Raw genomic sequence first — 17,721 nt, 5'->3', positions numbered from 1 at the left:
ATGTTTTGTTAGGAAAATGCTAAGCAAAACAGAATGGTAATTAACCAAAACAAGGCAAAGCTTTTTCCATATAACATCATCCCTCTCTCAAAACGAAAGATTTGTAAGGGAAAATGAGAAAATAATAAGAAAAATAAAGAAAGAAGAAAAACACAAAATGAAATAAGAAGAATAACACGCAAAATAGAAATATGTGTGAAAAATGTGGTTAGAATGATTTGCAATTTGGGGTCATTTCACGTGAAATATAGCAAAAATAATCGGCATTTAGTGTATGGGGAATTTCTTCTGTGAGACAAGAGGCAGGCGACGGTTTTCATAGGGAAGTATTCATTATTGAAAATCCAACCAAATGTAAAACACAACAAACAAGAGAAGTATCTACGAATTAAAAAATTTAATCTTTACCGAATTTTACATAAAAATCGCCTTAAGTTGTCTACTACAGGATATATCATCGAAAAAAACCCTGTTACATTAATGTTCATTCCAAAAAATCTTATATCACCTCAAAGTAGAGGCGAATAACAAAGTGTTTTGATGTAGCAATTTTTTGCGATTAAGGTCCTTACTGTAAACAAACATATCCTAAGTGTCCCTCTCATCACCACTGGCCTCTCAAGACTGATTGAACTAATTGCAAACCTCTTGAAAAAAAAAATAAAATGTTATACAACCCATGACCAATCCTTTGTTCGCAATTTGTCTACTTAAGCAACAGTTTCTAGACACCCCACTTTCTAGGCGAAAAAGGATTTTGAATCTTTTAAAGACATTTCTTATTAGTGGACAATTTGTGGTAGGTAGGTAGGTTGGTATAATAGGGGCAGCCTAAACTTGTGATGATGATCTTGACTTTTAACGGCATTATCCTTTAAGGTAAACAGCATACCTCCTCTTTTGTTTCATGAAGGGAAGATATTGTTGGCTTTCAAGAAATTTTGTATTTTCTTTAAGGAAGAGTTGAGTGGAGAGACAATTGTATTGTGGGTATTTTTCAAAAGGGTGGAATCTGTGATAAGTGGGTTGCTCGTCCATAACTTGATGATGTTGTAAACATGACTTTTAGCGGGTTTTCAATTAAAGGCAATCAAACCTTTTCTTTTCAGAAGAGGTAATTTTCTTGACCAAATATTTTGAAGAAAGGAAAAATATTATACTGTGGTTGCAATTACTTGTGGCAAATTTAAAGGGTGGTAATTGGAATACTGTTCGGATTACATACAATTTATTCGCAATTTGTAATGATGATGCTGCGAAGAAGGCATTATATCACCTTATTCTTGAAGACAATACATAAAATATGACAAAGAACAATACAGGGTAGTTGTTATTTAGAAGACTAATAATCCAGAATTTATTCAGAATATTTTTTGTAACTAGCCATCGTTAATTTTTTTAAAGGAATTATTATTATTATTATAATTATTAATGTTATTATTAATATTATTCTTATTATTATTATTATTATTAATATTATTCTTATTATTATTATTATTATTATTATTATTATTATTATTATTATTATTATTATTATTATTATTATTATTATTATTATTATTATTATTATTATTATTATTATTATTATTATTATTATTATTATTATTATTATTATTATTATTATTATTATTATTATTATTATTATTATTATTATTATTATTATTATTATTATTATTATTATTATTATTATTATTATTATTATTATTATTATTATTATTATTATTATTATTATTATTATTATTATTATTATTATTATTATTATTATTATTATTATTATTATTATTATTATTATTATTATTATTATTATTATTATTATTATTATTATTATTATTATTATTATTATTATTATTATTATTATTATTATTATTATTATTATTATTATTATTATTATTATTATTATTATTATTATTATTATTATTATTATTATTATTATTATTATTATTATTATTATTATTATTATTATTATTATTATTATTATTATTATTATTATTATTATTATTATTATTATTATTATTATTATTATTATTATTATTATTATTATTATTATTATTATTATTATTATTATTATTATTATTATTATTATTATTATTATTATTATTATTATTATTATTATTATTATTATTATTATTATTATTATTATTATTATTATTACTATTATAATTATTAATGTTATTATTAATATTATTCTTATTATTATTATTATTATCATTATTATTATTACTAATATCCGATTATCATCGATTTAAAAAAAATAAGTTTTAAATGTTTTGCCAATAATCGTGGATATTTTAAAAATAATTTCTAAATGCTGAGTCAATAATCAGGGATATTTTAAGAACAGTTTTTGAAGATCGTTTTGAAGGAATCGTTTTAAAACGTAATTTTTGAAGGCCTAGAAAAGCCAATAAGAGTGTTTTTTTAAAAACCCTTCCAAGGCTTAGAAAAACCAATAATCGTGGATTTTTAGGAATAATTTTTGAATGATTAGAAAAAGTCCTGGATTTTTTTAAAAATAATTTTTGAAGGCTTGGAAATAATCGCGATTTTTTAAGAATAATTTTTGAAGGCTTAGAAATAATCGTGGATTTTTAAAAATAATCGTGGATTTTTTAAGAATAATTTTTGAAGGCTAAAAAATAATCGTGGATTTTTTAAGAATAATGTTTGAAGACTAAAAAATAATCGTGGATTTTGAAGAATAATTTTGAAGGCTAAAAAATAATCGTGGATTTTGAAGAATAATTTTTGAAGGCTAAAAAATAATCGTGGATTTTGAAGAATAATTTTTGAAGGCTAAAAAATAATCGTGGATTTTGAAGAATAATTTTTGAAGGCTAAAAAATAATCGTGGATTTTGAAGAATAATTTTTGAAGGCTAAAAAATAATCGTGGATTTTGAAGAATAATTTTTGAAGGCTAAAATATAATCGTGGATTTTGAAGAATAATTTTTGAAGGCTAAAAAATAATCGTGGATTTTGAAGAATCATTTTTGAAGGCTAAAAAATAATCGTGGATTTTGAAGAATAATTTTTGAAGGCTAAAAAATAATCGTGGATTTTGAAGAATAATTTTATAGGGTTAAAATAAACGTGGATTCTTTACGAATAATTTTTGAGGGCTAAAAAATAATCGTAGATTTCTTAAGAATAATTTTTGAAGGCTAAACAATAATCGTGCATTTTTTAAGAATAATTTTTGAAGACTAAAAAATAATCGTGGATTTTTTAAGAATAATGTTTGAAGGCTAAAAAATAATCGTGGATTTCTTAAGAATAATTTTTGAAGGCTAAAACATAATCGTGGATTTTTTAAGAATAATTTTTGAAGTCTTAAAAATAATCGTAGATTCTTTAAGAATAATTTTTGAAGGCTAAACAATAATCGTGCATTTTTTAAGAATAATTTTAGAGGGCTAAAGTAAACGTGGATTCTTTAAGAATAATTTTTGAAGGCTAAAAAATAATCGTGGATTTTGAAGAATAATTTTGAAGGCTAAAAAATAATCGTGGATTTTGAAGAATAATTTTTGAAGGCTAAAAAATAATCGTGGATTTTGAAGAATAATTTTTGAAGGCTAAAAAATAATCGTGGATTTTGAAGAATAATTTTTTTTTTGAAGGCTAAAAAATAATCGTGGATTTTGAAGAATAATTTTATAGGGTTAAAATAAACGTGGATTCTTTACGAATAATTTTTGAGGGCTAAAAAATAATCGTAGATTTCTTAAGAATAATTTTTGAAGGCTAAACAATAATCGTGCATTTTTTAAGAACAATTTTTGAAGACTAAAAAATAATCGTGGATTTTTTAAGAATAATGTTTGAAGGCTAAAAAATAATCGTGGATTTCTTAAGAATAATTTTTGAAGGCTAAAACATAATCGTGGATTTTTTAAGAATAATTTTTGAAGTCTTAAAAATAATCGTAGATTCTTTAAGAATAATTTTTGAAGTCTTAAAAATAATCGTAGATTCTTTAAGAATAATGTTTGAAGGCTAAAAAATAATTGTGGATTTTTAAGAATATTGTTTTAAACCTCAGTAAAGCCAATAATGGTGTATTCTTTAAGAATATTGTCTTAAGCAAATAATAGTGGATTTTTTAAGAATAATTTTTGAAGGCTAAAAAATTATTGTGGATTTTTTAAGAATATTATTTGAAGCCTCAGTAAAGCAAATAATAGTGTATTTTTTAGGAATAATTTTTGAAGACTAAAAAAATCTTCGATTTTTTAAGAATATTTTTTTAAACCTCAGTAGATTTTTTTAAGAATATTGTTTGAAGTCTTATTAAATCTAATAATCGTGGAATTTTTTATGAATAATTATTGAAGGTTTCTAAAAGTAAATATAACGCATTTTTAAGAATATTTTTGAAACTCTGGAAGACAATTAGCGTGGATTTTTTTTAAATATTTGTTGAAGTTTTAGTAGGCTAATAATCGTGGATTTTTCTAGAATAATTTTTGAAGGATTGCAAGACCAAATATAGGGGAATTTTTTAAATAATTTTTAAGGCATTAATGTGAATTAATTTTTGTAAGAATAGTTTTTGAAGGTCTTTTAAGCAATAGTTGCTTAATAGAACGATAACTGAATAGTCAAATTCATGCAAATGACCTCATATTGCGTTCGTGGTCACCAGAAGCTTCCGACAAGGATCTTATAGCACGGTATGTTATTTCGTATTTCTGTCAAAGGGATAAATATTGCAATTAGACTACCCTATAATCCATAGCAATAGGAAGTACCTGATAAAGGTACTGAGATGCTCAAAGGATTTTACCTAAAACTGAAGCATGACCTAACAAAAAAAAAAAAAAAAAAAACAATAATATAACAGGATGAGGACTGAATATTCCGATGGGTTTTAAGGTGAACTATTTAAGAAGAGGGACGACAATCTGATAAGGTGTATGTATTACTTACTTCAAACAACAATATGTATTTTAACATTTAACCAAAAAAAAGATAAAAAACGCGGAGCGTGCAAGTCATTGACAATCTCGGCCAATATTTTTTGGCTTAGGATTTAGATTGATGTGTAAAAGTTCTGCTTTCAACTTTAATTAGGAAACAAGAATTTATTTATGAATTATTTCTAATTTTTTTTTTCTCTCTCTCCTTATATTAGAAATAACGTTTTCATGCTCCTTTTCCTTCTAAAGCACTTAAAACATACATTTTATTGCTTAAATGTATGCAGATACATGCATAAAATCGTCGACATGCAGACAATCCCTTGAGTAAATAAATTAGCAACAGACTCAATAACCACAAAAATTTCGTATCCTTTTAAATGTTATTTTCAACGAAACTGCATTATCCTGTAGATACACAAATTTTATGCACCTTCTTGCCAGTTCACTCCCTCGCCCTTATAATGGTTATTCGAAATTCAAATTATTTTTAAGCACGTACCGTACATTTTGTAGATGGCTGGCCACATCCAGTCTGAATGTCTTTGCCAAAAGTACTTCATAGGGCGAGGAAGTCGCCTTTAAGGATGACCAGGTGTTTGGTTAATAACTTTTGTTTTTTTAATAACTTTTGTTTGCATGTTCGAAAGCGCAAGGGAGACCAAGTGGGATTTTAAATGTTTTGTGGAATGGAATATCTAAGTTTTTGGAATGAGTATAAAATGTAGAAAAAGAGAAAACTACGAATAAACCTCCAAATACGAGTAGAATGTGTAAATATGTAAATATAACAATGTAAACTATGTAGCTGTATATATGTTTGCTCCAACCATATATTTTTGTGGAATGTTTATAAGTGTAGAAAAAATAACTATGTAAAAATAACAATGTAAAATATATATTGTTGCTCCAATTATATATCTTGTATTAGTGAACTAATATAAGTTCAAGCATTTTTACATATTAGAATACCATATTTTGCTTAGAAAATATTTTTTCTTTGACTTGATTCCTTCTTCGTGAGAAGGAAACAATTTATTTAATTTCACCTGTATCACGTTTTGAACAGAATAACAAGTATGGTTGAATAGCAAAATATGTATTGTAAAGCTATTGTCAGATTCAGTACGTAATTTTGTCACTGCAACAATAGTTTTTGTCACAGTGATAATAATTTTAACGATAGCTGATGGCCTTAGTAACCAATGCTACCTTCTTTTATTAACTTTGTATTTACTACTAGTTAATGTAATAAATAAATAAATAAATAATAATTTTAACGAATTTTATTCCGAGTCGTCTTAGAGTAGCTACAAAATGCCTTAGAATTGACATATGAAAAAAAACAACCATTACTATTCATTTTGATTACGATATGATTCTTAAACGTTGTGAAATTTCAAAATATATTGTTCTTAGTCATAATCAATTGTAAACTATTGAAATTTATAAATCAAAAAAATATATATATCTTTCCCTACAAAAAATTCCCTTAGTTTAGTGCCTCAAGTGCTCTTCGAAACACATTTGCTGACACCTTATCTTTATTGGTTTTTTTTGTAAAAAAATCAGATTAATATTCGATTTCCGTTTAATGCGTTAAAACAATAACGCAAAGCGTTGTCCATACTATTGTTGTTGTTCACATTTTAATAACTTATCTAAGGTTGTAAATATACTTCATTTCACAAAACAATGACTAAACAATTAAATAAATATTATTAATCTGACAGACATTCACAGCGTTATTAAAAGCAAAGAAAATGGCACGTAGTCCATTAAAGGAGGAAGAAGGAAGTTGGCTATAGAATACGAAGAAGGTACAAAGTAAAAAAATATATATATTTTAAATTATTTTCTCGTTGTAGTCGAGCTTAATGATCGATGACTTCTTGCAAGTAAAAAACGAAATCCGCGGATTCGAACCCATACAACCACCATTGACCGGTGTCCCCGTTGGGAGCGGCTCATCAGACATATCGGCTATGGAGTGGCTTCTCTTTTCTCTTTTAAATGCAATTTTTTTACAGTGGTGGATATTTGTCCACCCAGTCTTCATTGCTTCCATGGCAAATGCTTAGCGCAGCCTTTGGAAGTTATGAGTTTTTGCTCTGAACGCTAGCACGCCATGATAACACTTTTCTCATATGTTTTTTAAGGACGTGGCTTCAATCCTGGCTCAAGCTGATTTTTTTTATTTAAAAATTTTGCCTACCATCATTTTAATTTTTTTTAATTAAAATTAAATTTTAATAAATATTATTATTTTACATATTTATCGATTTTAGCAATCAAATGAGATTGAATCTTCAACAATAAACAAAACAAACAAAAAACAGCGGAGGCACGCGCAGGGGAACTTTGTTAAAAACAAAATTCCAACAACAACCTCACAGGCAACTGTGTTGATCTTCTTTTCAACTCACAGAATTCGATGAATTCTTAGTTGATACGTGCTGACATGTTGCTGAATATTTTGATTTTGGTGTTTCTTTGGAAAAGCCGAAATGTAAGTGTGATTCTCATTCATATGGGAATACTAGACACTTAAAGAGTTCGGTTTTTCGCTAAAAAGGCATAATTTCAAAAACTGAGAAGCCAATTGATAATTCCCTTCACCGGGATGAAATCATGATATTGGTAGCGATCAGTAAAATTTTCCAACACTGTCAGTTCGTTTTGAAAAACATTACTCTCTGTAATAGAGGGTAATAAATGAAGTTGAGCCATTGGGGGAATACTCCAACTCAAGCAATCAAATGAGATTGAATCTTCAACAATAAACACAACAAACATAAAAAAATTATTATTTATTTTTTTTAATTTAGTTCTTGTTGGAGTCGAGCTTAATGACCGATGATTTTTTGCAAATGAAGAAGGAAAGCCGAAGATCGGAACCCACACAACCACCATTATGTGGCCTGTGTCGGCGTTGGGAGCGGCTCATCAGACATATCGGCTCTGGAGTGGCTTCTATTTTCTTTTTTAAATGCAATTTTTTACAGTGGTGGATTTTTGTCCACCCAATTTTCATGGCATCCATGACAAACGCTTAGCGCAGCCTTTGGACGTTATGAGTTTTGGCTCTGAACGCTAGCACGCCGTGATAACACTTTTTTCACATGTTTTTCAAGGACGTGTGTTCAAACCCCAGCCTGGATCAAGCTGATTTCTTCATTTATTTGAAAATTTTGCCTATTAGGGCGAAGAACATTTTAATATAAATTTTTTTAATTAAAATTTAAATTTTGCATATTTTTTAAATAGTAGTAAAAATTTTATATAATTTTGTCGTAATTTTGGCCTTTTTGTGGCTTGGGAAAATTAATAACCTAAATAATGAATAAAAGAGTCAGTGAGAGAAGAGAATACAACCAAAATGTTGTGGGGAAAAAATTTAATTAATTTTGTTTTTATCACTAATACAAAATTAGTTTGCTGTATCCAAAAAATAAAATATTTGTCAGGAGGGTTGGTTTTTTTTTTGTTTTTTGAAAAACAAAATATTTTTCGATATAACAAGATATTGATTTTACAAAAATTACCCCTTTAAAATTGTATTCCTAGCAGAAATATTAATGAATTCTTAGAACGTCATAAATATCAAAAAAATTATTTGGAAAATGCTATTCTCTTTTGCCGATATCGTGTTTTGTTATTTTTAACTAATTTTTAAAATTTAAAAATAACCTCATAAAAATTGTTATGTATTGTCAAATAAAAATTTGCAATATAATGCCATGACACAATTTTATTATAAATTGTTTGGCGATATCGATAATTCTTAGTTTATATTCAAATAATTTGAAAACGAACAGTGTCATAAAAACTTAACGTCTTAGCAAAGCTAACTGTGTTTTTGGCATACATGTGACGTAGTTGTTAAACTATGGTCATAGAAAATTATTTCAAAATCAGTTTATTCCACTTGTTGAATATGAATGATCGATATGTCAAGTTAATGAACAGTGGTATGTGAAGGTATTAAAAATATTTTGAAATAAAAAAATATTGGTATATTTAATAGTAAAACTGAAGTACGCCTGAGAAACAAAAATCCCGCAAAATGATATGGGCTGTTGAAAATAATAAATTTCGAGGGTGAAAAAATATGTCTAGTTTGCACTACACTATTTCCACCATTTAATAGGCCATTAGTAACCAACTTCATTCACTCATAGAAGAAATATGGTCAGAACAAACATATTCTGAGATCAGAATATATTGTAAATATAAAAACCCATATTACATACAATATATGGTTACAGCAATAATGTACATAAAAGTACTGTTCCAGTACTGCAATTGTTACTATTTTTTTCGATAACATAAAGAAAAATATGTTATTGTAGTAAAAAATAGTAGCTTCTTGCAGGTAGAGCAATAATTTTAAATAGTTACCCTCAAATTAGGTTTTCTCCGACCCTATTACTTTTAAACATCTTGTACACCATATTTAAAAAAGTGATGATATTGATATATTTTTAAGTTATTTTCATAGCATGTACTGAATCGGGTTTAACAAAAAATTTTTCATATATAAATCTTTGTAATGACTCTTATTGAAATATTCAAAATTATTTCCAACGCAAAGTAATTTTCTCTCAAGACAGTTCAGTGGCAGTTCATGCCACTCGATGATATTGATAACTAATTTCAAAATTATTACCGCGCTCTTTGCCTTATTAATTTTTATTCTCAATATTGTACACAAATCATCAACTATCAAGTGGTCAGATTTCTTCGAACCACTGTGCCTTGTTATTAAAATTATTTTTTTCCTTCAATTTGTTGATAAGAATTTGTGCATGTTAAAAATTGTGTTGATGGTGATTAATTTATGATTGTTAACACAATTATAGTTATAACGTGTTTTTTTTTTTTTTTTTTGTTTCCATCCATTCAATTCTGTATTTTTTCTATTGTTATTTTCTCAAAATTATTGGTTATTGGCTTCTTTTCCATTGAATTTAACTGTGAAAATAAATATATTGATTATTTAAAATGTGTTACCTTTTTGATTATTATTATTATTTTTCCACCTGATAAAGTCTAAAATTTGTAACAAAAAATTGATATTAAAATGCCTTTGTAATGGTGCCATTATTTACGTTGTTAACATGGCCTCAATGAATTGTTCGAAATCGATAAAGTCTTATTTTATTTTTTTTATTTCTTATCATTCGATATCATTCATTGTAATGTAGGTCATTTGTCCGAAAAAATATGAGTGTTTTTGTGATTGCCAGAGATAAGTTAATTTCAAGAACAAAAAATTTAAAATATATTAAAATTTATTTTAATGAAAAAAAAATGGAAATTAATCATTCTAATGAAATCTGATATTATTAAATGTATTAATCACTTGCAATTCTGCAACTTATTTTTTGAGTCACCGACGAAGATCTGTAAAATTAAAATGCTAAATTCGTTAATTAACGGCGTTTTTCGATAAGTTACCGACAATTAAAAAAAGTCGCAAAGTTCTACCGAGTGCTGTGCTGTTAACTTTTATTTGAACTTTTCATTAATAATTTTTCGTTTTAATTTTACCGATATTTGTCGATAACTTAAAAAATGAGTTAGAAAATCGCACTACAGGAGCTAAAGCCATGTTTTGCTTTGGTTATGTGTTGAAACTTGTTTCGAATAGAAACATTTTGAAGAAACAAATATTGGGGGATCATTTACAGTGGTCGGCAAAATGTATGGTACCATCTAATTTAAACTGTATTTTCAATATGCATATTTCGTTAAATATGCAAAAAATAAGTGCGTCACAAGACAGGCTTGGATTGGAAACTATGTCATCGACTATTGATATCTTTGCGTTCTAAACCACTTAACATTTTTTCAAAAAAAGACATACTACAGTTCACAATGGAAAATAGGAAATGGAATAATGACTCGACTTTGGACACAATATATACAATATTGTGCGAATAAATGTCCAAACGAAACTATCGTCGCACAGAGAGACTTCTCTGGATAGTTTTTTTTGTTTCAATAAAACCTCCTTAGGTCAATAATTGAAGTGTAGTTCTATTCTGCCAGGCTGCCAATGAAAGCAATGAAGACAACTTTAACCTGTTTTGGTCAATTAAGGTATGTCATAGGACACATACCGCCTTGGACCCCAAACACACAATTTCAAAAGTAAAGCACAGAGGAGACTCTGTTGTGGTTAGGCGTTGTATGAGTGCTTCCGGTGTAGGAAATCGTGTCTTTATCGAAGGAATTAAGGATAAGATGTATTATTTAAACATTCTGAAAGGATAATTTGAAATTTAGATTTGGGACAACATTCCAATTTTATCAATATATGAGCCCGAGCACAAATCACATAGTTTTCCAAAATGTAACTGTCCAAAAGTGATTCAAACACCTCCCCGATCCCCGGATTTGAATACTATAGATAATTTATGGAGTATTTTGGAGACAGATATAAAAAATCGTAACATCTAAAGTATAGGAACCCTGAAAAATGACTTGCAGGAAGGATGGGGAAAAATTCAGATATCGTGCACCGAAAATTTAGTTAAATCTTTCCCAAGTGCTAAACTCCTAATAAATCCTTTTGGTTTCATGAAACATACTTTTCACTGTGAGGTAGAAATCGATGTTGTTTAACCATTTTTATTTTTATCTAAATTTACCTGAATTTCGTTAATTTTATTTTATTATATTTAAGTTAAGACACTAACGTAAAAATATAAAAAGGAATGAAATCGCTATCATTAACCAATTCTTAGCAATCGTGGTTTTAATGAAAGAAACTGAAGTGGATACTTTTGACTGTGATTCACTGTACGTCAAATCGGTCGTTGGAGTTGCTTGTGCGAAAAAGTAAAGGAAGAATGCAAATATTTTAGTTTTATCGAGGAGGACTGAAATCGCAATATTATGCACTGAAATCGTGGGTTAATCCATCTGATATACGTATCATAAAGTTTAGATCTCGATTCAGCGTTTATGTTTCTCTGCATGGAGAACTACAACAAACCCCTCTAAAAGCTCTCAAATGTCAAAATTATACTGTCACAATATATGAGAGATTTACCAAAACATGGACCAAAATTGGTAATATTTTAACTTTTGCCCCGTATTCAAAAAAGGACATTTTTTCATAGTCAATTAAAAATTTCAAGAACACTGCGTTTTCGCATCTAATTGGGCGAGTTTAGTTTCAGTAGTTTATACTCACATATTGGGTAAATAACCGGATACCCATTTCCCATCTCTAGGCATGATAAAATATTACACTATGAGTTACATGTGTTGGATATATCCGCGGCAAATTAAATATAAATTTTAATTCCTTTTTTCATATTTGTGGAGAAGAAAGACAACATTTATTGAGCAAAGCTACCAGTTTGTTTTACATTTTGACCTGTCTGTTTTGCCTTAATACAGTGGTCTATATCGCTTTTATAGTTGATTCCAATGGCATTTGGTATAGTTTTATACCCTCAGCCTTTAGCCTAGAAAGGTCATATACACTTTGATACGACCAAAAATGTACCTCATCGAAATAACGGTTTTAGACCCCAAGTATGTTTGCACGAAATTCGTTTCAGACAATTTGGAGTCGATTTAGCTATGTCCGTCTGGCTGGCTGGTGCGCACGATAACTCTCGAACCAGATTTTGTTCGAAGATGGGCCACATCGGTCCACTCCTTCGGGTACCTTCTCCACAAAAGTTCAAAATTTTTCTGCAAAATGGTGTGAACGGTAACTCTTGAAGGCAATTGATTTGGTCTAAACTTTGCACATCGTATTATTACTTCCAGATATATATCGGACTCGAATATTTACTATATCATTCCAATCCTGCGGGTACCTCCCACACCAAATTGGGATGAAGTGAATTTTAAGAACACCTCTCGGATCGTGTTGAAAATTATTTCAGTAGGTTGTCATTGCGGCTGCCTTTAAGGCGGTATTTTTTTCGCAAGTCCATACTTCTTGAGATGTTAGCCTAAAAGTTCCATGCAACCCTGACGACACCAACCAAAATGGCAAATCTGCAAGATAATTCTCGCAGGGACTTTCTGATTGGTACAGACTTTGCACATCGTATTATTTCACGCCAGAATTTGGCAGCGAGTTCCATAGTCGAACGGAATTTATAGTAAAATGCCACTTTGAGAATTCATATCAATATCGAATTGGTGTAGGTAAAGGACCTCGAGTGCATCTACCAAATTGTAATTTCTCATACAGATATCGGGGGGGCTCTTTGGTATAAATAATACGGTGTAGAAAGGTTAATGTTCTTATTTTCAACAAGTCAGAGAAAGTTACTCCAAACAGCGATTTGCAGTATGCTGAGAAGCTTTGGAACCGCTTTATTCCGAAAACATATCTCAATACTGCATTGTATGCTACTTGTAGTCTAGATTCACTTTTACTATCGCAGCTAGCAAATATCTCGCATCCATAGAGTAGCGTAGGCATCAAATAGGTTTTTCCAATTAGGTTTTTCCACGCCTTCCGGTACCTCCCCCACAAATGTTCGGAAAATTTGTGCGCACGATAACTCTTGAAGGAAGCAACCGATTTGGTCCATACTTTGCACATCGTGAAATTTCTACCAGACTTAGATGAGGTTCCAATATGGACTCAATCGGTCCACTCCTTCGGATACCTCCCACACAAAGATAAGCCATATCGGTGCACTCCTTCAGGTACCTCCCACACAAAAGTTCAAAAATGTTCGGAAAAATTGTGCGGACGATAACTCTTGATGGGAGTGACCGATTTGGTCCATACTTTACACATCCTAAAATGTCTACCAGATATAGATCAGGTTCGAATATGGACTATATTGTCAACTAGTGCCCTTGGCACCATATGTAGTGGGTGGATGGCTCGAACCGAATACTGCGTTCGTCCACACTTTGGATATTGTAATATTTTTTCGATTTGGTCCAAACTTTGGATCTCTGAATATTGTCGAAACTTAGTTTATGTTCAAATTTGGGCCATATCTGTCCAATCCTTGTGGTACCACTCACACAAATGTTCAACATTTTTGTGCGGTTCGAGAATCCTTTGGACATTTTTACCGAAGGTTTTCCTAGTGGCCCTGTTCACAGCGATATTATGTTTTTCGTAGGCTAGTGTGATACAAAAGCCCTATCTATCGATATCCCCGCAAAATTTTGAGCTTTAATCATATCCATACTTTTTCGGTGCATACGCCCAAACTTTTGAAAACCCCCAAAATAGATACCTTTTTTTTTGGGAAAAAAGTATTTCAATCCACACAAGCTGAGGGTATTTATCTGTCGGCAAAGCCGACTGATACTTTTTTACTTGTTTTTTTTTTCTTTTTTGATTCAACTTATGTCCGGAAAGTCTCGTCTTTAATTGTTTTTTTTTTTTTTTTGTACCAACACATGTATTTTGTTTTGTATACTACATTGCACATGTTTTCCTTTTTTATCCCAGATTTTCTTCTAATCCACAATTAAAATTCAATTGTATTATAAAACTGGAAATGCTCCAAAAATCACTACAATCAGATTACTACAATTAATAAAAAAAAATGCAAAACTAGGACCCATATTTATGGGTCTACTTTCCTTTATTCTAAAGGTGAGATGTTCTACGTTCATTGACAGGCTTTTGGATTTTTTTTGTAATAAATAAACTTAACAGAATGGCATGTATATTTGTATAAGAATACATTTCTAACTATTTTCCCCACAGAAGTGGTTTGACTATTCAAACTCCCGAATATTATTACCAACATTAATAGGTTTTTTTCCGTATTGTTGGTTGCTGTTGACCTGTTGGCCAGTTTTAGCAAAATCCAGAAAGTATTTTGTTGGAATAAACAAAACTAATTTATGTAATTTTCTACGCAACTTTTCATTGGTATTTTTACAGCTAACAGGATTTCAATCTTTCGCCTTTCCGAATAAATATCAGGTTGATATGTTCTGAAATGTTGTATAGTTTTCATATAATAAAAATATGTATGTTCCGAGCACGAGTGAACATAAAGTCTACTAAAGTTATGTTTATTTTTGTTTAGCTTAATGGCCTCTTTGTATTTTAGCAAATAAAACAAAACATTTGCTTTCTTCCCAACGTTTGGTCACTTTTTGGGGACATCTTTTATTATTCTATTTTTCTAGTTTTAATGTAGTTATTTATAAAATGAAAAAAATAGTTTGTAATCACTTACATCGATTTTGCATAATGTGATGATGTGTGGTTGTTGGTGTTTTTAATAAATCACGTTTCAGTGAATTATTATTATCCTCCGGTGTTGTTGAATGCCAACGTAGCTCTGACATAACCATTTTCACAATGAAAAATGTTTAAAATGTGGGGGATTTGTTAACAGTAAATATTTTTTCAATTTTTTTGTTTTAATTTTATTTAGCACTTTTGCAATTTTTTTGTTAAAAACTTTTTAAAACCACATTTAACAATGTTTCATTTCTTGTGTTATTTTGCATAAATATTTTTTTTTTGTTTTTAGTTGTTATTCCATTTCACAATCGTTATGCGTAAATTTATTTTTCTATTGTTATTTATCTTTTTGTGATAAAAATGTTTTCCATTTCATTTATGAGGCGCTGACGAAGAACTTTTGTTTTCATTCATTTTTATTTTCTTCTTTCATTCAAAAATGTTTTGCTTTGCGATTCCTTTGCGAAATCTTTTTTTTTTTTTTTTTGTTTTCGGAACTAGGCAAATTTCTATTGTGTGCTGAATGAATGATGTTTTCACATTAACGTTTCGTTAGAAACTAATATTCCGATTCGAAGATAAAGTGTTACAATACCTTTGTTTTTGTCATGTGTCTGAGTTTGAGAATATTTCAAGAGGAATTCTTGGTTATCCTTAGAAATTTTGCAGATTTTAGTGAGGGTATGTTTATGATAATGTAGTTGGATTATGATTGTGCAGTTTTATTTTTTTGCGTTAGAATTTGCCTTATTTTCTTGAGCATAAAAATTGTCTGCGCAAAATGGGGTTGATTTTTCTTTAAGGAAAATGTGAATTATTTTTTGGTGAGATTTTCCCAATTTGAATTTGATTTCCTTTCTATTTTTTGACAATGCTCCTATGCAGAGAGGGGGTTTCTTTTTTCTCTCACACTTGGGAAAATTTTCTCTTTGTTGTTTCCCCGAACCAAAAAGGTTTTCACGTATTTTTGTTTGTTTCTTTTGTTTTTCTTTTTGATTTGCTTTCGACCTTTTTATTTGTCTTTACAGCGTTATGCGTTTATCTTGTTGCACGTTATGTTTCAAACTAAATTCAATACTCTTGGCGGCTTTCGGCTTACTAACATTTGCTTTGGCAACAAAGCAGGCAGGCACACATGAGCAAGCGAACGTATGAATTTTGCTCTCATTTTAAGTTGCTATTGATTGGTGTTTTGCGTCTTAGCCTCTCAGAAGTCTTTAACATTCATTTTGTAAAGACGAAACACAGACACACGTACACATTCTTAAAACAAACGAACCCGCCAACCGTTCGACAGACATCAGTCATTTCAATGGTTCTTATTTGGTCCTTCTTTTTGCATAAACAAACAAATCCCATTGAAAAAATACACACAGAAGAGTATTCATTTGCCCCTTCTTGGTTAGTTAATCTGCAAAGAGTACAGAAACCACAGAAACCCCAATTGGAATTCTCCCAATTCTAACTAGGGGAAATACCATCCACATTATTATTATTCTGCAAACCACCCAAACTAATGGACAACCCTCTCTTTTATTAAGGAGAGAGAGTAATCAAATTCCCCTACTGAGTAGGGCCTACTCTTTAAAAAACCAATATGAATTCTCCTTCCCAACAAAAATAACAGATTTTGGACTCTCTTTCTCCTTTTCTCATGCTCTGTTCTCATTGGTTTGCCATAACTCCCTTATGTTCTCTCGTTCTCATGACTGTGCTCTGCAAACTCCTGCACAGACACGACATAACACAACAATGAATGTGATGGGCAACAATAGCTATTGTTGTTGTTGCTCTGGTTTCTCAGTGCCTCAGTATTTTAAACTGCTACCATTGTTGTTGTTGTTGCGCCTCTATCATCACCGTTATGAGTTGTTAAAGTTATGCTTTACATTTTACGTTTTATTTTAGTGTTGTTGTTGTTGCTGCATTTACGTGGATATGGAAGAGTGTGAGTTTGGTTGGTTGGGCTCAATATAACACACACTGATTGCCAAGAAGGGGAGCATGGCCTATGTGTGTTTTCTGTGTTGTTGTTGTCGATTTTTTATAGTATTGAGGAGGTGTGGCTTAAAATTTAAATTTAATACCGTTTTTTACTGCTCTAACATAGTCATTGTTGTTGTTTTTATTTCATTTTTTTGTTGTCATTCAGAGTTTTTTTTAAGCCTCTTGGTTGTTGGGTCATGCTCTGCTCTCCCCATATGGGAGCTGGATATTGTTTGCATGGACGGTAGTAATGTGAATGGTTGAATATGAATTGGTTGTGGGACTCCAAGTGTGTGTGTGTGTGCGTTTGTGTGACATTGTCGATGGATGAATGGGGGACATTTTACAAAGGCAGGCTGGCACACACTTTGTTGGCTCTGCTACTGGGCAGACAACAAACTTTTCAATGCTTACAGATGTGAAATGTTTGGAACATGGTTGGGGATATTCTTATTGTTATTGTTGCTGTTTTTCTGTCATATTTTAAATATTATACGTTATATACATTTATGTTTATTTTCTTGTTGTTGTTGTTGGATTTTTGTGTGCATATTCTAACGTTATGATTGGATCAAATGTTATCATTTTTTTTTTGTTTGCTTCTTCAT

General features: G+C 29.9%; 1 protein-coding gene across 3 annotated transcripts in view; it reads right to left on the bottom strand.

Annotated features, from left to right (window-relative positions):
* nub (nubbin) overlaps nt 1-17,721 on the bottom strand; it is a 327,856-nt gene that overhangs the window by 19,758 nt on the left and 290,377 nt on the right. The window contains exons 1-2 of one of the 3 annotated variants that reach the window (XM_073970457.1): nt 15,723-15,923; nt 15,117-15,646 (exon numbers count right to left, since the gene is read on the bottom strand). The exons of 1 other annotated variant lie outside the window; for it this stretch is intronic. In XM_073970457.1, the coding sequence (XP_073826558.1) occupies nt 15,117-15,234 (118 nt within the window). In that variant the 5' untranslated portion in view covers nt 15,235-15,646; nt 15,723-15,923. Of the gene's footprint in view, nt 1-15,116; nt 16,228-17,721 lie in introns of those variants that run through there. One more of the 3 variants, XM_073970456.1, reaches the window with a different exon arrangement.

Source organism: Musca autumnalis, unplaced genomic scaffold, assembly GCF_047663935.1.
Source record: "Musca autumnalis isolate F117 unplaced genomic scaffold, ASM4766393v1 scaffold_2, whole genome shotgun sequence".
Taxonomy (NCBI): Eukaryota; Metazoa; Arthropoda; class Insecta; order Diptera; family Muscidae; genus Musca; species Musca autumnalis.
Note: the sequence above shows the minus strand (reverse complement) of the source record. Positions and strands in the feature narration are given on the sequence as shown.